Source organism: Cricetulus griseus (genome assembly GCF_003668045.3).
Source record: "Cricetulus griseus strain 17A/GY chromosome 1 unlocalized genomic scaffold, alternate assembly CriGri-PICRH-1.0 chr1_0, whole genome shotgun sequence".
NCBI lineage: Eukaryota > Metazoa > Chordata > Mammalia > Rodentia > Cricetidae > Cricetulus > Cricetulus griseus.
In genome coordinates this window covers 262,452,368-262,474,889 of record NW_023276806.1, presented here as the reverse complement: position 1 = coordinate 262,474,889, position 22,522 = coordinate 262,452,368, and the positions used below count along the sequence as shown (strand labels likewise).

At 46.7% G+C, this 22,522-nt stretch overlaps 2 protein-coding genes across 4 annotated transcripts in view; one reads left to right on the top strand and one right to left on the bottom strand.

Moving 5' to 3' along the window:
* Positions 1-3,697: 3,697 nt before the first annotated feature.
* S100b (S100 calcium binding protein B) lies at positions 3,698-10,674 on the top strand. The gene is made up of 3 exons (NM_001246806.2): positions 3,698-3,748; positions 7,055-7,200; positions 10,518-10,674. Exons 2-3 carry the CDS (start codon positions 7,063-7,065, stop codon positions 10,656-10,658), a joined length of 279 nt encoding a protein of 92 aa, NP_001233735.1. The 5' UTR covers positions 3,698-3,748; positions 7,055-7,062; the 3' UTR covers positions 10,659-10,674.
* Positions 10,675-13,954: 3,280 nt separating this feature from the next.
* Dip2a (disco interacting protein 2 homolog A) overlaps positions 13,955-22,522 on the bottom strand; it is an 81,609-nt gene continuing 73,041 nt past the window's right edge. For 2 of the 3 annotated variants that reach the window (XM_027394250.2, XM_027394251.2), the window contains 6 exons: positions 21,350-21,411; positions 21,070-21,127; positions 19,459-19,533; positions 17,279-17,453; positions 16,392-16,515; positions 13,955-15,781 (listed from right to left, as the gene is read on the bottom strand). In XM_027394250.2, the coding sequence (XP_027250051.1) occupies positions 15,529-15,781; positions 16,392-16,515; positions 17,279-17,453; positions 19,459-19,533; positions 21,070-21,127; positions 21,350-21,411 (747 nt within the window). In that variant the 3' untranslated portion in view covers positions 13,955-15,528. Of the gene's footprint in view, positions 15,782-16,391; positions 16,516-17,278; positions 17,556-19,458; positions 19,534-21,069; positions 21,128-21,349; positions 21,412-22,522 lie in introns of those variants that run through there. The other variant, XM_035450627.1, reaches the window with a different exon arrangement.

The following is a 22,522-nucleotide window of genomic DNA, read 5'->3' as shown; positions in this document are numbered from 1 at the left end:
TCCCTCTTCACCAAGCACTCAAAGCTCCCAGAGGCAGCTTCAAGCCCTGGGACATGCATAACAGTCACCATTTCTACTTTTCTGACTTAGAGCTCTTGATCAGCTCTGCTGCCAATGGAGCAGTCAGGCCTGCTTGCAGACCACATGGTCCCTGCAGGAGTTCCTGCATGGGGGGGCGGGGCAACAGGTAGTCATCATGCTAGGTACAGAACACTGGTGAATATACGCCGTTATGCCAGAGACTGGGGGGTCACTGTCACTTATGTTGCAAAGTCTGCCTTGAAAGACATCCAACCCCTTACTAGGTTCAGTGGCCTGACCTGCACTGCCTAGTGACAGGACAGATACACACACACACACACACACACACACACACACACACACACACACCCCACCTGTGAGCCAGCACACCTTCTGCAAGTGAAGCTATTGATACAAGGGCTAATCAAGCATGTGAACTTTGTTGTTGTTAGGGCAGCAGGCGGCCTCTCTCTGGGAGTCAACAGGCATCTGACTCTGATCCCTAAAGGCTTCATTTTATGTTTTAAAAGCTCTGGTTACATAAGTACTGTCTTTGACTTTCTTTGTGTGCTATGGCCCATCTGGAGGAAGCCCTGCACAGACAGGAAGCAGGTGGGAAGTACTGGAAGCAGAGCCTCAGGCCCTCCAATGGGGAACAGCCAAGGCCATGCCAGGAACTATTCATAGGCTGAATTCAAAAACTTGTTGCAAAAATCCTGCTTAAGAAATCTTGAAGAAGGCTTCCAACAGGTAAAGATTACATTAGTTAAATGAGTGACTTAAAATTATTACATGAATATAATCAAAATACATAATGGGCATTAGGAAATGTCACAATGAAGCCCACTGCATGTAATTAATATATGCTAATACAGGTTCTAAAATATTACTTAAGACACATTCAGAAGGAGGATAATAGTTTTAAATGCTATGCATGTTAACACATCACAAAGTATTTCAACTTACCCAATTTTATTCCTTTACATTTTATTTTACCTTATGTTTTGGAGACAGGGTCTCACTAAGTAGCTCTGGCTGGCCTAGAACTCAATTTATAGACCAAGCTGAACTGGAACTCATAGACATCTGCCTGCCTCTGACTCCCAAGTGCTGGGATTAAAAGTGTATACCACCACATCCAGCTGGCTACTTTAAATTTTAATTTCAAAAAATAGTTTATCCTTCTTATAACTTGAGTATTTTCTCATTTTTTGTTTCTATTAACACTCAATTGCACTTTCAGATTCTAATTATTCCGTATTTAAACCTCTAAAATAAGTTAAGTTATTCCCACTTCCGAGCCATTCTTATTGGAGCTATGCCAAGATTAATTTCAGTTTTCATAGATCTAGCAATCAATTGTTCACTTGGAAGGATGTGGCTGGGCCCATAGCACCCTTAAAAATAAATGGACAAAGCCACAACACTGTGTGAAGAATAATGTTTCTTACTAAGTTAAAAAAAAAAAAAAAGATAGATGAGCCTGAGTTTTCTCAACCTTAAACTTGCCATGATTTGATGGTCCAGCCAGATTCTTTAAAAATAGAATTAAAATAAATGCTTGCACGAGAGTTCCACAAAGGCAGAGTGCAGTTTTCCTTATATCATTTCCAGCATTAGTTGAAATATTTCTCTTACATTTTGAGAAACTTTGGGAGTACCAAGTACCAATGACAGCGCGATCTTTCACAAAGTAGCTTCATGGGGAGGCACCTCACACTCCCACCTCCAGCTTCCCCCAAACTTAGACGGTTTAAACACAAGCACAAAAACAATAGTCCTGTTGTTTTTGCACTGGGCCCTTTTGTTTCCCTGGCTCTGTGGATCTAGAGCAAAGAAATAGCAGGGCCCTGCTTTCTGCTCCAAGCTCCTCACTGGGCTCATTCTTCTGGAAGGTTTTACTGACTTCTGAATGAAAACAAATATTTGGATGGAATTTGGTGTGGTACAAAAATAATAAAATGTGATACATGTGAAAAAGTTGCATTCTACAACAATTTGCCAAACAGGGGGATTCCTGGACTCAAGACACTCAAATTGGGCCAATGATTTGGCCTGCATGATGGATCCTAGTGTCTCTGGCACAGAAAGAGCCTTTATTTGTAGCTGTTTGCTTTCTCCTACTGAGTTGTTTGCTTGGTTCTGGAACCAAGTCCCAGGTTCCCCTGATAGACATGAACAGTAACTTTTGTAATATTAATGACCATCAACTGAGTATACCAGGTTCTTCCTGTTACATGTATGTTTGTGCCACTACACGTGTGTGTAAAGTCATGTACTACTCAGACAAACCCAAGTGGTGGCATGAGAAATGTGAGCCTGGCTAGGAGATGCTGTGGCTCCCAGGCTGGGCAGTGGCATCCTGCAGCGTAAGAAAGCAGTTGGTTCTTGTGTTGACTGCTCGGCACACAGGAGCTTTTGTCTTTTCACCCACTTCCTCCAGAACACAGACCCTCATTCTCCTCCATGGTCACTGGGCATTGTAACTAGCCTCCTGAGCAGCTCGGTGGTGGGGCCTTTGTGTGAGAAACAATGCTGCCTTTCCCCCTGCAAATACCAAGCAAGGGCAACCTCTTCCTCCAACTAATCAGAGCCAGTGGCTCACTGAATGTGTAGGAGGTGGGGACAGAAGGGAGGGGGCTCCCAGGAACTGGAAATGATGACGGCAAAGGTGGTAGAGGCTCTGAATAGCCAAAGAAAGCTGCCTACTGACCCAAGTCAATCACCTTGACTTGGATAGAAAAATGCTGACCCAGCAGAAGAAGTCCCTTTTCCAACATGACAGTCTTGGATCTTGTAGTCTGGGTGCCTGACAGCCAATTCCCCCCATTCCTTGGGTCAACATGGTCTCACTACTCAGAGGCCACATGGGTTCCTTTGACATCCAGACATGTTGTAAAACAAAGTGGGACCTGAACCTTCATCACTAGCTCCCAACCATCCCCAAATACCACAGACTGAACGTGAGTCAGTTCTCAACAGTTCATGAGCACTAATCAGGGGAGGACTTTTTGCTGTGAGGGTAAAGAGAGAGACCCTTCACCCTTAACAAGGATTTTTCCCAAGGTGCAGCAATTACTGAGTTACTGTGTGCTGGTCCTTGAATACACTGGTCTCAGAGGAACCCGGGTATAACCGTTGTCTAGCACCAACATCCACCATGTGTCATGCCTGTGGGAGGGGGTCAGGAAGCTGGCAGGCAGGCAGGCAAGATGCTCAAGCCTCCTTGGAAGCCAGCCATGGCCACACAGTCTCCTGTACCCAGAGCTAGATGCTTCCAGGCTTGGCTGCACTTCAGCCTTTAAAAAAAAAAAAAAAAAAAAAAAAAAAAAAAAAAGTCAATTTATCCATGTCTCACTCTTCTTTGCATACCCCATATTTGCCTTTGGAGTCACATCAATATTCATGTAATAATACTTTTAAAAAGCACGCAAAAAACTGACTCCACACTTCCTGCCCAACAGGCCCATTTTCTTTCTAGATCATACCCAGTTGTAGTTGCCCAGTGAATCCCCAGGGTACGCCGTCAATGGGGCCCTGTATGCAGGCCTGGCTGCCCAGCACCTCCCTCCCCTTGGCCCCCATTGGCAGCCTCAGCCTGCAGTGGACTGCGCCAAGCCCACACCCAGTCCTCTCTGGAGGAGGAATAAGAAGCTGCTCTGTCCATACCCCTGCCACTCGGACACTGAAGTCAGAGAGGACACCAGCAACAAAAGGTGACCAGGAGGTGAGAAATAGCTGCTGACAGAGGACTCAAGAAAAACCACTCTTTTTCTTCTTTCTTGGAGGGTGAGGAGTGAAGGGGAGAGGATGGAAATTGAGCTTTAAAATGGGGGGAGGGTAGACTTTGGGGACATTTGGCAGCATTTCAAAACTGCTGATGACATTCTGTGGTTTAAACCTGGTGCTACCGTTTTCTTGTGACTACCATTGACATTGACATTGTCTAGGGTTTTATTTTCATCACGTGGAGGGGGGGGAACCTTAGGTCATTTTTGAATGACCCAGAATGACTACCGATGTTTTCAGAGGTGGCCTGTAAACTGTTTCTTTTCTAACTCCGAAGGGAAGGTTTGTCCTTGGGGAGGGGGGCATGTTACCCCTAATCCTCAACTAGAGCTCTCCCTTCCTGGCAGCAGCTCCCTTCCCACCTCTCCCCACCCCTGTGGCCCTGCAGCACCCCTGCTAGCATTTCTAGTTTCTCTATTTGAAATGCCAAGCTCCTATATCTCCAGATACCACAAAAAAAAAAAATAATGCCAAAGAGTTGAATCTTCTCAGATAATTAGAAATTGGGATAAAGAAACAGGGTTAGAAATGGGTTCTGATATCATTAAACCCTCCTGGGGAGGGAGGGTCTCTGTGAGGACCTCTTATCTTATAGGCAGCATCTTTCCCAGAAGCTGAAGTCCTATGCTGTCTTTACAAAAGACTAATGCGTAATATTTTATGGGTGTTTGCTTCCATTTGTCTTAGATGAAAGGAAGCACGGGGAAATTTGAACTTGTAATGTGGTTATGAAAACGGTTGAATTTTAGGGAGTTTTCTAGCATATGGGATATATGTCACACCTTTTTATGTCCTCGTCCCTATGCACAAAAAGACCCTTTAACCCTTCCCACCCCCCAGCCAGGACTTTGAGAAGTGTCAAGCATGATACAGAGTTTCTGGAGATTTTTTTTTAAATCAATAACTGTGCTGGGTATGGGCCAACAGTTAGGGAGCAGAGAGGCAAGATCATGACTGAGAGGAGAGTGGGGTGGGAGAGTAGGGGGGGTGAGGGAGTGGAGGTGGGGTGAGGGAGCTCAGTGAAACCTTATCTTAATCTTAAAAACAAGCGATTCTGTACTGCCCTCCCCACTGTTTTTTATAGGCACTAAACTTACTTTCTCTCATTAAAAAAAAAAGTAACTGGGGCTGGAGAGATGACCCAACACCCATAAGCAGCTCACAACTGCCTGCAATTCTAGTCCCAGGGGATACGACACCCTCTTCTGCCCTCTGCAGGCACCAGGCTTGCACACATTCGAGACATACATGCAGGCAATTCACCCATACAGTTTTTTGGTTTTGTTTTGTTTTAAACTAAAACACCATAACTAAAAAAAAGTGAAGAAACTAGAAGAGAATAAAACATTACACTTCAGTCCATCTGGATAGTTCTACTTACATGAGGTCCTTCAGGTGTCTTTGGAATATGTGAGCAAAAACAAAGTTCCTTCACTTTATATAACTTTAGCAAACCCAAGAGTAAGGGGGGAAACAAAAACAAAAACCTCCAATCTGTTCCCTTTGAGGGATCATTAGTTTAAAAAAAAATCTTAAAAGTTACTAAAATTTTGTTCTAGACTATTCTGAGATATAAAATACTCCAGGTGGGAATAAGTTTTCAAGCATTGTTGTTGTTTAATCTTTAATCATGACAGTGCAGGTTCTGATTTAAGGATCAGAACTCAAGGCCAGGGGCTGTCACATGTCTCTGCCCAAGTAGCTGTTTTCTGAAGCAAGCCTCAAGCCGCCTTTGTTTACTGAGTGGCTCACAGCAGCCCTCCCTCATGCCCTCTTCAGGTCCTGGCTGTGCATCAGGTGCTGCTGAGAAGGCTCTTTGCTTCTCGCTGGCATCCTACTCACAAAGACACCACTGTGCTGACGCCTGGCTGTGCTTTGGTCTCCCTGTGTCAAGACACCAGCAGAATCAGATATTTCTGGAAGGTCGTTTCACTGTGATTTTTCAAAAAGTTGGTGCAGCGTTACCTTTATTTTCCAGAAGAGTTTTACAGTTTTTACATTTGTCACCTATCAAAAAAAAATCTCACTCATATTTTTTATTATCTTTTAGCTTTTAAATGTTTGTTTAATATAGGGAATTTTCTATATATAAATGACATTTTAATTATATCTAGTTCTTACACTCCCAGCACATCTGACTGCTAATTTCTGGTGTCCTTTTCTTTGGTCGTTTCACTCCCTCCCTCCCTCCTTCCTCTCTCTTCTCTGTCTCTCTTTCTTCCTAATAAACAACTGAGTTAAGTTAATGCTGTCCAAATGTGTGTGGCCATTCACAGGACAAAAGTTAACATACCAGTGACCACATTGCTCATGTTTTTTTTTTTATTATTTAAACAGCTTAAATTTATATTTTAATTCAAATGAAAATAAGCTCCTTGTCTTAGTTAGGGTTTCTATTGCTGTGATGAAACACCATGACCAAAAGTTGGGGAGGAAAGGGTTTATTCAGCCTCCACACCACAGTTCATCATTATATGAAGTCAGGACAGGAACTCAAGCTGGGCAGGAACCTGGAAGCAGGGGCTGATGCAGAGGCCATGGAGAAGAGCTGCTTACTGGCTTGTTTGGCATGTTTACTTATAGAACCCAGGACCACCAGCCTAGGGATGGAACCACCCACAATGGGCTGGACCCTCCTCCATCCATCAGTAAAATGCTCTACAGCTGGTTCCTATGGAGGCATTTTCTTAATTGAGGCTCCCTCCTCTGAAATAGGACTTTCTTTAGCTTGTGTCAAGTTGATATAAGACCAGCCAGGTCACCCGTGTTCTTGTTCCTGGGAATCTTTTGGAAGCACCTGAATTTTTCTTCCTAACCAGAGGGTGCTGTTTACCCTAATTTAAAAACTGTTCTCTGATGTTGATTTTTTATATGTACTTGACACTAGTCATCTTAGTGTCCTCCTTAAATCCATCAGCGGATGCTACATCCTGAAGACCTCTGGGATTGGGGGTGCCCACCAGGGAAAGCTGGAATCATTCCCTGGTGCTCTGTAGCAACACCTTTGCTTGTTTCTCATCGACCAAATCCAACCAGAAGTCAATTATCTCAGAAACTTAATCCTGTGGCCCACAGGGACATAGAAGGGAGGTGGTGGGCCCAGAAGGCAGAGGATGAGCTGTGATCAGTGTGGAGTCACAGGCCTCCTCTCTTGGCCAGGCACCACCTCCCCTCATCTGGGCTGAGGTATTATACTCTTCCAAGAACAGGGTGGAAACTATGAAAAGGTGTCTTTCTTCTGCAGCCTCCAGGATGTCTGAGCTGGAGAAGGCCATGGTTGCCCTCATTGATATCTTCCATCAGTATTCAGGACGGGAGGGTGACAAGCACAAGCTGAAGAAATCAGAACTCAAGGAGCTCATCAACAATGAGCTCTCCCACTTCCTGGAGGTAAGCCTTACAAAAGCACCATTGTTCGGCACTAGAAATGGTTCCCTGGTTTGCTTCTGTCTGTCTCTGTCTCTGGATGCCCTGGGTTGCTTCTGGAAGCTTGTTCAAACATCTAAGCCCTCCAAGTGTAAGTTTAGATGGGCTGTTTCTGTCCCTTGAGTCAAAGGATTCACAAGTGATGGCAGAATGGAATACTACACCACTCATGACTAACACTTAGAAACTGCCGTGGTGGTGCACCTCTGTAATCCTAGTACTTCACACTAGGAAGCAGGACACCAGCCTGGACTACACAGGGAAAGCATCTCTCGTCACAAAAACAAAACAGGATCAGGGAGATGGCTTAGCAGCCACCGAGCCTGATGATCTGAGTTTCATCCCTGGGATTCACATGACAGGAGGAGAGAACCAATTCCACATACATACGATGGCATGGGAGAGTATGTACACACACACACACACACACACACACACACACACACACACACACACACACACACTTACTTTAAAAAAAGAATGGGGTGTTTTGGGGGAAAAAGAAATCTTTTGGCTTTGTCCAACCGTCTGGTATTTACTACAGAGGTAAGAAATGCCAGACACTAAATAAACATTTCCTGACCACTCAGTAATTCAACACTTGAGAGACACAGCCCAACCTAGCATATCCATGAGTGAGCACTCCCCAAAATATCTGACATTGACCAGGCACAGGTTGAGTTGGGAGTCCACTTAGGAAGTTGCACAAGGGCTCCTGGCAAGCCCTGTTCTTCCCTGGTACTTAACATTCGGGTGGGAGAAGCACTCACTTCCCACCGCCTCCGATGCCCTAGAGTTAGGTGCTAGTGTTTCTACTGTCTATACACCAAGTGCTCCCATGGAAGTGAACTGTAATCCATCTGCCCCCCAATGCTCCCTTGGCCCCCGAAACCAAGGCTGGCTCATGGCACACCTTGAATGAAATGGAAATACCAGAGGCATACAACATGCCCTGCCACAGGAAGCTTCCTGGGCCAGGGAAGTAGCATTAGAGGAAAACTAACCAGTGTTTGATCAAGTGCCAAGTGTGGGTATAACTCTAGAGCACTGCCCTGTCACAAGTAACAAGAAGCCACAACCCAAATCAACTGGGTACATGTTGACACTTAGTGGCTAGGTGTCTGGCTGAAGTTTCCTTCCTCCTGTTCAGCTTGTAAGACCCCCGGAAGCTCAGGCCTCCAGGATCTCAGCCCAGGACGGTGGCTACCCCAATCACCATGCTGAGGCAGAAACTTGATGCAAACAGCATGAGGCTTTATTGTTATTTAATGAGCTAACCCCATGTTAGCTCGGGTCTTCCATCCATCCACCATGGCGGATGGCTAGGAAAGACAGCTCGAAGCGTCTGCATAGAGATCTTATAGGGCAGCGTAAGGGGTACGCACAGGCTCAGGATTGGTGTGGCTCCAGGCTTGCCCTGTGTTGATTGGTCAACTGGTTGTTATGGCCCATAGGCCCTCCCAGGGTGGTTGCTATGCTCTGTGCGTCATTGCTGTGCACCTGTCCGTAAAGCACACCCAGAGCCGTAAAGCATAGCACCACCAGCTAACTTCTGATTGGTTCCTTGCCACAAGGCCGGCATCAGACCTCCTAGTGACCAAGGCAAGGTCAGGCAAGCACATGTTCAGCTGGTATGGCTGCCGAAATGGGGAGCTGGTCCCTTCAAGCTAATTACTTCATTGTGGTAGAGACAGCAGGACCACAGGCTTGCTGGAGAAGTCTCCAAATCTGCTTTGAAGAACTAATTTCTCAGGCATTCAGATTCCCGAAGAGACCACTACTCCACTTGCTTAATCAGTTATAGTCCCACCCATTCTATCTTTCGATGTAACCATCTTTAAAGGGGAGTACACAGGGGTGAGGTCGAGCATGTCTGGCTCTTCACATAGAATGGAAGCTCTATTGGTAGTAACTTAAAATACTCGCTACCACCATGATTTTAGAACAGAAAAAAAAAAGAGCATATGATGTCACATTTATTAATGTTACAATATCGAGGTATCATCCATATTTGTTGGCCTGGTTTAACAAAAGCACTAGAGAAAATCAACTCAAAGGAGGGAAGGTTTATTCCGCTCATGGTTCCAGCCCATGGTTGTCAGGCTGCACTGTGTGAGGGCCTTTGATGAGGTCAACCATCATGGCAAGGATCAAAGCTGCTCACCCGGTGGAGGCAAACAAAGAAAGGAAGTGACCTCACTTCATCCCAAAGGTCCTACCACCTCCCAGTGGTGCCAGCGGTGGGCCCCAAGCTGCTTACACATGAGCCTCTGGAAGACATGTAGAACCAAAATCACAGTCCCTGTGGTGTAAGTGAAAGAACTATACTGTGCCATCTATATTTTGGGAGATATTTAAAAGTCTTCATGAGCCCCTCGGAATCACCATCTTTCACGCCTGAATCTTTTGTATTTAGGGAAGCACGTGACTTCACAGAGCTCTCCTGGCAGGGACGGGGGTGGAGGGAGTTGTTAATTAAAATGGTCAGAACTGGAATCTTCCGTGCTCAGAGTCTGCATCCTTCCCACTGGTCTTCAGGCCTGAACTCTTGGTGCATCAGCAGCCTGACCTTTGTCACTCAGTGGTAGCCTTACCACTCATCAGGCTTCGGTGTCAGGACTATCAGGAAAAAGCCTACGACATGTAGGAAATAAGCCAAGACGATAAAAGAACAGAACAGAACGGCAGCTCTGACGTGTTCCCAAGTGAACGTTAAAATCCACATGGCTCCCAAACACACACAGGCTCTCCAGCACTGAGTTCATTTTTTTTTTAAAGATTTATTTATTATGTATACAGCGTTCTGTCTGCTTGTATGCTTGCACGCCAGAAGAGGACACCAGATCTCATTCAAGGTGGTTGTGAGCCACATGTGGTTGCTGGGAATTGAACTCAGGACCACTGGAAGACCAGCTAGTGTTCTTAGCCACCGAGCCATCTCTCCAGTCTGAGTTCTTTTCTTTAAGTCACTGGCTCAGGTTGAGATGGGATTCACACATGTTCCAGGTACAATCTGTTACTTCTTGATTATTTCCCTATTTTAAAGTAACCCAGGTCCCACTAGACCAAAGGCAAGAGGAGAGGCACAGACTCCACCCCACTTTCCTGTGGCTGACTGTCCCTCACTCACAGAGGACTGCTAGAAGTTTTCATAACCTGTATTGGGATTTTTTTTTCTGATGCAAATTATCACCCTGGTACTTTGAATAACATTTTGATAGCCCTGAATCCCATCTAAAAAGGACTTCATCAGCTTTTCTTTTTTTCTTTCTCAATCTCAGGAAATCAAAGAGCAGGAAGTTGTGGACAAAGTCATGGAAACACTGGATGAAGATGGAGATGGAGAGTGTGACTTCCAGGAATTTATGGCCTTCGTCTCCATGGTGACTACAGCCTGCCATGAGTTCTTTGAACAAGAGTGAGACAAAAAAAAAAAAAAAAAAAAAAAAAAAAAAAAAAAAAAAAAAAAGTAGCCAAGCTGTTCCTGTGGCAGACATGAAGGCCAGGAAAGTAAGCAGAGTGGAAGGCTTGCAGGCTTGAAGGAGCGGAGCTCTCCATCCACATATAACTAATTAGGAAGCTTGATTTGCTTTGGGTATGAGAAACTGAAAGGCTTCCCAAAAGCTGCTTTAAGTTAGCACACATCATTATTTCTGCTACATTAGGCATTCCTGTGAACTGTCTGGTCCCAGGAAGTGTTGGTTAAGAATCACTTAGGGGACAAATTCAATGCTGGGCAGTACAGCATGTGTGGCAGATCATCGTGCCCCTGAGAAGCATGGCCCAGAAGAATCACAGCTGCCCACCAACAGCAAGCAGTTCTCTAGGACGGCATTCTTAATGCTTCCAACAGACCCCCAAATCCACAGCTGGATCCACTGTCCCTGGAAGAGGCTGTTTTTCCTTACATCTTCCTTACGCTGTTTGTGCAAATATGCCAAGAAAGCAGGCAGTCTGATTACAATACCCTCCCCCAGCCCAAAGGTGCAGGGCCACTTAAATCTCTGCTTCCCATGAGCAGCCACTGCTAAATAAATATTTAATGCCAACAGTTCTAACTGGAAAACAAATAGGCCTCCCAAACTAAGCGTTAACATCCTAACTCGGGACTGAGACTCGAAGCTCTATTCAATAGACTTCTTTTAGGATGACACTGTTATTCCTATAGGATGTGTACAGAGGAGAAGGGTCACAGTGTAATGTTGTGAAATAATCTTTTTGTGCACTCTGAAGATGCGTCGCTCTGATTGGTTTAATAAAAAGCTGACAGCCAATAGCTAGGCAGGATTTTTCTGGGTGGAGAGAATGCTGGGAAGAAGAAGGTAGGAGCCATCAGCCAGATGAGAGAGGAAGCAGGATGGGCAGTACAAAGTAAAGGTAACCAAGCCACGTAACAGAACGTAGAATAAAAGATATAGGTTAATTTAAGTTATAAAAACTAGTTAGGAACAAGTCTAAGCTATCTGCTGGGTTTTCATAATTAATAAGTCTCTATGTTGGGTTTTTTGTTTTTGTAGTTTGTTTGTGAGCTGGAGGCCCAAAGAGAATCCCATTTATAGTGTAAGGTCTTTTTCCAGCTAGCTGTATGTCCCTGGCTCCCTCTGCTGTGTATAAAGCAAGTGACCATGAGGTTGAAGTCTGTAGGGTAAGTTTCTGGGGGAATGAAGGATGTGCCCTTAAGTGGCTGGAAGTCACTTCTGACCTGCTATGCCTAGGGCCTTCTTACCACTTGGTGAGGCTGAGAGTCAAGACTGGTGGAAAGCTGAACTTAATGCTTTTTAACCTATATAATGCAAACAAGGAAGGTTCAAATAATTCAAGTTATAATAAATAAAGATCACAACATAAATATTAAAAAGACATTCTAGGAAAATTCTAATTATTCTTACCCACCACCTCCTTTTTAGTATGGTTAGTTTTAAGAGAAGAGACTTAAGTCATTAAGTCAACTGAACAATGCACTTGCATAAAACAAGAGCGTTGTAAAAGAAAAAATCTTCCACCACTAAGCAAACGATAAAGCACTCACTAGACCAGGACACAGACTAAAAGTCCCGAAAGTGGACTGCCCGGACCTCACCCCATCCCTCAGCCACAGCCCAAAGCTGGGGCTGCAGAAGGCTCTGGGATGTCAAAGGTTGCACAGAGTCGGACTCTCCCTGACTACAGGATACCATGTGGCTCTTGCAGGCAATTTTCTGGACTGGCTGCAACATGTTAGCTTTCTTGCCACTGGGACAGAATGTGTGGTATAATTAAAAATGGATAAAGGTTTATTTGGCTCATTCTTTCAGAGGTTTCGTTGTGGAAGGAAGGGCATGGTGGAGGAGCTCCTTCCATGGCAGACAGAAGGAGAGTGGAAAGGAAGGAGACATTGTATACCTTCCAAGGTATGCCCCAGAAATCTACTCCTCCTAGTTAGCCTCACCTTCTGGAGACCACGTGTTCTAACACATGAACCTGTGGAGAATGCTGAGTAGACACAGGAGAGCACTGGAGACCAGAAGCCAAGAACTGGCAATGAACTGAGCTGGACTGCAAGGGCACATAGTAGGTACTCTGGGGCACCCGAGCTACCAAGACAGAAGACCAGCAGCTATCTACAGGGATTCCTGATGTCCTTTCGTCCCAGCCACATGGTACCATCCTCACATTACACTTTCCACATGGTCAGGGACATCTGCTTATCCAGGCCTCCCGAACCCCTCCCTCCAGAAAGGCAGATGTAACTGCTGTCTTCAAGAACCTTCCCGTGTGACTAGAGTTGGGCATGAATTCCTTGTCAATGCAAGCTGCCACACTATATATCACCTACACATAAATGACTTCTATTTGCCGGGCTGAGGCTGGGGAGATTCTGACCTCTGGTGATCAGTGGTCCACACTCACAGAGATACCTGAGCCAACCCTGCTGAGAAGATGCACTCTCCAGCCTGGCCCTCTCTAGGGGATGCTGGAAGGTAGCCAGATCTCTGCAGGTGTCCTGAGGTCCTCTCCAAGCTGAGCAGGGGAGCAGCTCAGGGAGGAAACTCTAGTCTTTAACCACTGAGGCAGCTATGAAAGGAGAGAGGAGTGAGCCGAGGCCATTCCCCAGGACAGTGACAGTGTTAGAGGGGAAACCAGTACTGCTGAGTGGCTGGGGGCAGACCATGACCTTTTCCATATGGCCCTTCTTGGGGGTAATGGGTATGCAGGCGCCACACCCACCACAAACTCTGACCTACCCCTGTTACCAGTAGAATGGTGGCTAGGCGGGAATGCCACTGTGGAAATGAAAGTAGGCATCAGGGAGGTGACTCAATGGGCAATGGTGAGGGGTGCTGGTACAGCAGCCCAGGAAGTGCTGTGTGCGATCCTGCACACCTCACAATGTCGTCATTAAGACATGTACAGATTGTATGTGACAGAGTCAAAAGTCTGCAATTTATTAAGTACAAAAGCAGATTATAAAGTAAGTATATGGTCCTAATTTTGTTAAAAAAATTTTTTAAAGGTTAAAAAAAAATCCCTGAGATTCAAGGCAATACTAAGACTGCTATTACTCATCAGTAGGACTGTAGAAGATTTTAAATCTCCTTTCTTACACTTTAGTGTGTTTTCCAGATTTTATATGATATGCATAATTGTTTTTGTATTCCTGAAAGAAATAATGCATAATAAAATACATCCTAGTTGGGGGAAAATTTTAAAACCCTTTCACACATTTCAAAATGCAGAATTACAAAGTCAATAGCTTTTATTAACATGATATAAAAAATTAGTGTGATATACAGAATTCCCAGAGAGTAACTTTAAAACATTTTAATACGATTCTTAAAATCTTAACTTACCAAGTAACGTTCTTACTGCCACTGAGTTTTTAATACAAAAAGTTTACAAGCGCTGTTTACTATAAAACTACAACGTTGAGACCGTGGATAGGTAGTCTGTTCTCAGCTATCTACTGTGAACCTTCATCAGTCTGTTGCTAAACCTCTGGCGCCAAGTAGTAAGTGACATGGATTCTGTACACAATTATAACAGGATTATTAAGATTCCAGTATGTTTCCACATACTACACCACATGATACCATGAGCAAAAGGGCTCCTGCACACAGTGCTTTCCGGGGGTGGGATGTGAGTGAGGGACCAGTTAGCTAGACTCACTGAAGCACGAGTCCAGGCTAACTCTAGAAAAATCTAGCTGTTTCTGTGAAGCAGGTATGATTCATAAACCTCTCTACCCTTGAAAGCCCCTAAGCCCCAACAACTTGATAACATTAATCTCTGATTAGTCATATAAAAATAATCTTAGATTCATGCTTGACTTCAAATTCTTCCAAGTATCTAAAAGATTTTACATTCTCTTTTCTGACATAAGTACAATATTAGATCACTTGGATTTCAAGTCTGGATAAAATAACTAAAAATGGTTTGGCCAAAATTTTATAGGCACGTAACTAAAATGCGAAGCCGAGAGGCTGCAGCGGTGTCCATCCTAGAGAGCCGGGCTCCTGGGGCGACTTGAGTGTGTAGGAGACCCAGCTGGCACATGGATAAGACCTTAGGATGTCACTCGCGCTTCCAGACCTGCTCTTAAGAATAAATCGGTATACTTCATGAAGAAGAATTAATATTGTGATGCCATGAGAACTTGCAGTTTAAATGTCACTAAGTTATAGGCTAGGAAAGTGATTTTAAATTAAATGCTGGTTTATCTATCTGAAATAGATCTAACAGTCCAAATGGCACATTCTGAGCATTAGTGACAACACACGCAGACAAACAGGCACACCTGCTCCAATAATCACTGGGAAAGGAAGCTGTGTGGCTCGGTGGAGTCTGTCAGTGTGGAGGTGGGGGGCTGCTCCTTTCATCAGCCCTCCTAGGCAGGCTTGGCTCAAAAGTTCTCTCCAGCATAAACTTTACATATAAGCTTGTTGTTACAAGTGGGAATAAATAATCAGGAAATTATATATTTAGAAATCAGGAATATTTTTTTAGCCTAAAAAAGTGCAAGCTCGCAGCATAGCAGAAAACAGCCGTGATGTCAGCAATGTCCGCAGTGTGACACCAGGCCTTTCCTTCCCTTCCCAGTCACCCATGTTTTGGTAAATATACTCGGCAGACCCAGAACATTTCTTTAGTTGGTTCAGACATGTTCTAACATGACAGTCAGGATGCTGATGAGAGGATCTGAGAAGCACACACGGGGTGAACTGAGGAAGCCTGAAATCCCTTCTCCGGGGGCACCGACAGTGCCACTTCTCTTTGCCTTATACCTCCGCTGGTTCACACTCCCTACAGCCACACTCACATGTTGTAGGCCACATAGATGGGGTCCAGCTGGTCGGCCAGGAAGCCGTCGCGCAGGTGCATACGCTGTTTCTCACCCCGAGAGTTGATGGGGATCACCCCAGGGTCTACGATGACCACCACCCCCACCACAAGGTAGTGCTCCTCCAGCACGACATTGGTCACCAGCGCTACCAGGTCCAGGGCATCCTGCTCCAGACCGTCCAGCTCCACCACTACCACCAGCAGATTGGTCCAGGTGAACACGGCACTGAAGGAGAGCAGACAGTCACAGAGATGGACATCGCTGGGGGCAAGCAGATGCTTGGAAAGTATGCCAAAGCTGGCAAAGACACCTCTTACATTCATTGGCACAGCACTGCTATTTAACATCATTTATAATCTTAACGCCGGGCTACCTATACCTTATAGGAATATCTACTCTGACTTTCTTGATAAGAATCAAGAGCAATCTTGATAAGAACGAAGCTGTGCTTGTCCCAGGGCAGGCTCCCTACAGAGTGAAGAGGTCATAGCTCACCACCGTTTAAAAAGAAAATCACGTTTAACCTAGCAATACTTCTGAATGAGAACAGTGGGCATCTCACATTTTGCCTGTATGCCAAAGACGGCTGTGTGATTTAAAGCTGACCAGGAAAAGGAAGAGACGGGGAGGCATTCTCTGCTGCTGTTTTGTACAATAGGTAAGAGGTGCAGGCCCTTTTGGGAGGGAGGTGAGGATGACCCAGCTCACCAGGGACTGCAATTGTGCGGGGATTGTGCTCGTGGTAGACAGTGCCTGGTGCTGCCCTTGTGTGCAGTGCTCATGCCCAAGGAGAGGGTGGACGGATAGCACAGGAAACCCCTCTGTCAGCTCTTACCATTCTGCAATGCTCCTGTGTGCACGGATCACAGAGGTTTCTATGTCGATGGGGTGGTACCGCATGCCTCTCAGCTCTAGTGTTTCATCCAGAGACCCAACAACATACAGTGCATCGTGTCGCTCTGTGAACATGAGTATGTGCATGCTTAGGAAGCATGCTACACGGTGAGCATGCCAACCCTCTGTGTATGCCTCCTACTGGTTGCCCTGTGCCACATGGAGGCATGACACCAATATCTCTTGGTGAAGATGCCAACAACTCGGTCTTTCCTGTGTGGTGGTCAGTCATCTCAGCAGTTACAGCAGTTTATGTTAATATATTTGACATCATTTTAGCTACAGCATGGTAGAGCAACCATAGGCTACAAAAGTTCTGACTCTGGCTGTTAGGCCTGCAGGGGCCAGACCTTTGGGCAAGCATCACAGCTTGGCCTCATCAGGGTGGAAAGGGCACCACATACGACTGGAGAACCACACAGAGCGCACCATCTGGGTGGAAAGGGGACCACGTATGACTAAAGAGCCACACACTGAAGAGCACACCATACTTGTAAAGAATGCAATTCCTGGGATGGCAATGTCACTTGAGAGGAACCTCTGCAGCATATGGCCAATAGCTGCCACCACCCTCACCGTATCCTCTTCAGAGGTCAAGAGTCTAAGACTGAGGGGCAGCCATAGAAGGAGGAACAACACTCACAGGAAAGTGTACTGGGGCCTATGCTTCACCCTACACTGAACAACACAAATTACAGCCAGTGCTGTATGTGTGTGCAGTACCAGGTAATTAAGGGCTCCGAAGGGGAGGCAAGGCTTACTGGCTGCAGCAACAGAACCCCCAATCCCTGCCATGCTGGGGCAAGCCCTTCCCCGAGGAGCTCTTACCTCCACTGGCATCAGTCAGCTCTGTCCTGCGAAGAAAGCCAAGGTAGCCAGTCCTTGCCCAAATGGTCTGGGTGTCTCCAAAGCTCAGCCGGGCACTGAAGTGGTCAGCATGAAGTGTCTCCTCCCCATAGACTGTGTAGTACCCAGTGGCATTGTGGGGACTGCTCACCCAGATCTAGTGGACAGGGGTAGTCAAGAAGACAAGCAAACCAAACACGGTAACACCAAAAAGGTGAGGGCAGCATTTCCAATGTCTTCTTTTGTGAACTGAATACAGCTACAAGCATAGAGAGCAAACATAAATATGACTACTTACTAGTTCTTTGTTTTCTTCCTCCTTGCCCCCTACGCCTTCCTTCCCTCCTCCTTCTTTTACACAGGGTCCTGCTATGAATCAGGTTGGCATCTGATTCATAATCCTCCTACTTCAGACTCCTGAGTGCCAGGATTGATTGTGTGTGTGTGTGTGTGTGTGTGTGTGTGTGTGTGTGTGTGTGTGTATGTGTGTGTGTGTGTGCGTGTGTGTATGCCTAGCATAACTTCCTCTAAAATAAATTGTTCCTTTGATCCAGGAAAGGTATCTGTATGGATCTGTCCTGTCTAGACATGTTTCCACATCCATATGTCAAATGACAGTGACAGTGAGAGAGAATGGGGTTAGTGTGTTGTTCACAACAGGGTCAGGTTAAAGTGCACTCTGTGTGGAGAACACACAGCTGCTCACTCCTTCATGCCTCAACAATGCAAATGGCACACTGGTGTCCACAGCACCTCTGTGGACTTGTGATCATCCTGCAGGATGCTCACTTGTGAGTTGCTATGCATCCAAAATCTGTAAGTGTGTACCTTAGTCCTCAATAGTGTCAAGGGGCCTCCTAGACAGCGCCTACCCAGGACCCAGTAAGCTGCCCACACTAACAATGTCACACAGCAGCTTCCAAAAGGAGAATCAGAAAGGCGGGCAGCCCCCACTGGGAGCAGGTCCACCATTCAGCTCAGACCTCCCATGCCTTGTGGGCACCCCCTGCAGGCTCTCCTTGCCCTTATCTGCCTAGTGCCTGTGAATAAGGGGCCCCACCTGCTCCCTGCTGGTAAGTGAGGGCTCCTATCTTCCCACTGTACACAAGTGAGGTACCCACCCAACTGGCTCACTACTGTGAGTAAAGGCCTTATTTGCCCGTTGCCTGTGAGTGAGTGAGGGGCCCCAAGTGCCCACTCCCTGTGAGTGAAGTACTCCACCTATCCAGTGCCCACGAGTGACGGACCCCACTTTCCCACTGTCTGTGAGAGGCTCCACTGGCTCACTCTTCATGAGTGGGGAACAACACCTGTTCAATTCCCGTGAGTGAATGGTACACCTACCTATTACCTGAAGTGAGGGGCTCCTTCGCCCCTGTGACAAAGACACACTATCTATCTAATACCTATGAGAGGCTGTGTGCCACAATTGCCTTATATATGGCTGAGTCTTTGGGACACCAAGGATCCTGAGCTTGGAATAAAGTCCTGTGTGACCTTGAACCTGAAGCCAGTGTTTAATTGCCACTGGCTCTGTGATTCTGGCTTGGATGCAATGCCAAGTTTTAAGGAGTGGCTGACTAGTTCTGCCCAAAGCAGCTGTGACTCCCCTGGCACCCCAGTGTCCTCATAACTTTGGTGGGGTGACAAGAGGCCTCTTTCCTACATGCTGTGAAGCCCTATATACCAGCAGGACCTGAGAGTGCAATGGAGGTAGCAAAGAGACAATTTCTAGGATTCTCCAAAAGACACACGGAAGCTGAAAAGCAGTTGAGAACACTTGCTGCTCTTCCAGAGGACCTGAGTTTGGTTCCCAGCACCTACCTCAGTGGCTCACAACCACCTGCAGCTCCAGCTCCAGGAAAAATCCCAGCCTCTGGCATCTACAGACACTTGCACTCATGTGCACACACCCATAGAACACACACACACACACACACACACACACACACAGAGAGAGGAGAGAGAGAGAGAGAGAGAGAGAGAGAGAGAGAGAGAGAGAGAGAGAGAGAATAATAAAAATAGATCTTTTCAAAAAGACATCTGGAGTCCCAAAAGGTTTAGAATTCCTGAACAATAAGGGAATTCTGAGAGGAGTAGAGGGAAGCCAGGCTCTGGAAGGCTCTCACACTGGTCCATACCCACCCTCTGGCAGCACTCACCTCACCCAGATGTGAGTCTCCGAGGGGCCCTTTGGTCTCCGTGTGTGCAATAATGACCTTCACTCCTGGGAGGATCTGCAAGGAGGGAAGCTGTTAAAGGTCCTGGTGAAAAGAAACCTCCTCGACTTCCGATTCGGTGGCATGGGCAAGTCCCATTTCTCAGACACCCTTTCCTTTCTGCCGCTGAAGCTGGTGAGCAGGACTGGCTACAGATCAGGAGTTTAGTAGATTTTAAAAGAGGAGACACTAACAGAAATACAACTCGAATCTGAACAAAATGGCCCAGGTCCTGAAAATGGGCCCTGTCTTCTTTATTGGGAGGGCGTTTAGGGGATCTTGCATCCATTCTTACAGGTGGTCCTCCCTGCAGAAGGCCAGCTATAGTTGTCTGTCTCACTGTCAGGCACCTGTCAGTGGGGAAGTCCTGTACCCATGAGCTAGCCTTTTCAGGCATAGGCAGCTGAGTGGCCACGTGCTCTGCTGAGCTTACCACACTCAGTTCTGGGTCCTCTCTGTGCTTGGGTCACTTCACCCTGAAGTCCAGCCACCTGCTCTGTGTTCCCAGTCTCCTCATGAATGAAACAGAGGATGGTACTGTGGCCCTCAGAAAGTGGAGGAGAGGCTGCATGGACTGCTAGCAGCTAGCAGGCATGGCCTTGCTTGAAACTGCTGAGCTGTCTGTCTCCTGACACACTGACGAGAGACAGCCTCTCATCTCTCCTTCTGTGGCCCACCTGTATCCTGAAACCAAAGGACTCAGAACACAATTCCTCCAGGCCCATGCCACTCCTGCGAAGCAGTGGGTAAAATAACTATGGTGCAGCCATATAGGAACAAGGTATAAAGAGGTTTCCTAAAGGTAATGATTATTGGTAGTCAGGTATCTATGCTGGCTGCCCTTGGGGTTCTGACAGGATATTTCTCAGCTGCAGCCACTAAGGGCACCATCTGTGCCTATTCCTGCCTCTGGGGCTGAAGGACATGTAGAAGCAGCCCTGGGAGCCTCTGATAAGCCTGGATGCAATGAGGGTGCTGTGCAGTTGAGCAGGCAGTGTGTGCCCACTCACCGGCCTGGCTGACTCCCCCTGCCTGGTCACCCTTCCTTGACCTCTCCTTGCTTCTGAGGATGCTGGTCTTCCAGGGTTTGTGCTGCCGACTCCACACTGGCTCATATTTCTAGGTGGGCAGTCTCAGGCAGAATTAGCCCTTCCCAGCCCTCTGGAGACTTCTGGGGGCCTCACCAGGCCAAGACTGGCTTTGATGGCAAATCTCCTCTGCGTGTGCCCTGGTGGGGCCTCTTCTCCACTGTCACCCTGGATCGGAGTTCATGTTCTTGACACCTCCAGTCCAGGATCAGGACTGCCCTCTGTGACCGGAAGTATGAGGGCCCTTGACCCGTAGCCTACCCACCCACCTCCTTCCACTGTCTGCAAAGAGGCATCCCTTCTCTGCTTCTGTACCCGGGCACTCCAACTATGGGCTCTACGCCCTGAGTATTCAAGTATCTCATTTCACATTTCTAGGCTCTTCAGTGGCCAATCCCACTCCCCAGACAGTATCGTATTCACCAGAAACACACATTCCAGCACTGTCCACACCAACTTCTACTACCTTTCCAGACTCCATCAAGGGTAGACTATGCGGAGAGCCCCGTTCCACCAAACGAACTCTAAAAGTTGACAAAGGAAAGAAAATCAGAATAAAATTTACTCCATGGTAATTTCTAAAAGGGCAAATCACACGTGCCCAAGTGAGCCCATGATGTCGTTTCCTGGTTGTCAATGTCCCTGCCTTGGCCAGCATCATTACCACACAGGACGCTGGAGATACCCAGCTCAGACAACCCCAGCCTACAGCACTTAGTCAGAGTATGGACAAGGCCATGCAGTACCTGTCATGGCGCAGTGCCCGCATGTCCACGTAGACAGTCGTGGGATCTGGGCCTGTTGTGCCCTGGAAGGAGAACAGAGGAACTTCTTTCAGAATTCTTGTGCTCTGCCCAGTTTCATAAACTGGTGTGGCCATGTGGTAGCTCCTCCCAGGCTGCTTATGACACCCGGAGAGAAGCTGCTCATCTTGCAACCAGTCTGCACAAGGGCTCATGGTCCCCATGGCAGAGCTGGTGCTGTCCATCCAAACATCTACTTGTCTAGATGACAGTGAGCAAAACACTCAGTAACTGAATGAAAACATTAAATCCTGGGATTTTTACGTCGGTTCTGATTAGTTTCTGTCCCTACTGGCCTCTGCTGTGCTGAATCAGCACTCAGATTGGGGACACTTCCACCCAGTGTCAAGTCAGGGCCTGGAGTCTCACTAACTCTGCTAAGGACTAAGTACCACAGAGGCTCAGAGGAGCCAGACAACTCCAGTGTCATGCTGGCAGGATGTACTGGACAGTGTTGTCCCTTAACATGGTTTACTATTATTACATTTATTTAATTGTATGTGTTCATGTGCATATACCCACATGCCTACGGAGGTCAGAGGACAATTTGGGGAATCAGCTCTCTTCTACCTTGTGAGTTCAAGGGACTAAACCCAGGTAGGTCATCAGGCTTGGTAGCAAGCACCTTTACCAGCTGAGTCATCCCACCCTGCTGGCCTGGTATTGCCATTTTATTGACAAGGAACATCAAACTAAATGGATGCCCCGGCCACATCAATCCCTGAAGCATCTAGACAGCATGACCTCTCACCAGCCTCTGAGAACTTTACATTTGGCTCAAAGGAGCTCATGGAAAGTCAAATCATTCTCATTGTGAATACACTAAGACAGTAAAAGAACACATGTATTCTGGAATCCACCAGAAGATCACACGAACTCATCGAAGCAGGGTGGGGATAAGGAGCAGGAAGTGGAGGTGACAGACATGGAGACACCAGCAAGGTTGAGGGCTAGGGCAAGGTCCTACCTGCTCAGCTAGTTTTCCCAGCCTGTTGGGCTGACAGAGGCCAGGGCGGCCAGCAGAGGGAGACAGGGAGGAAATAGCACAGGAAACAAACAGAAGGCCACAGGCCACATGAGAAACACCGTGAGAGAGAAGAGCACATCACTGTATCT

Bases quoted from the DNA above. Each gene is read 5' to 3' on its own strand.
- S100b (NM_001246806.2), top strand. From the start codon at position 7,063: ATGTCTGAGCTGGAGAAGGCCATGGTTGCCCTCATTGATATCTTCCAT. The intron at 7,201-10,517 runs GTAAGCCTTACA...TCTCAATCTCAG, and splicing joins AGCTCTCCCACTTCCTGGAG to GAAATCAAAGAGCAGGAAGT.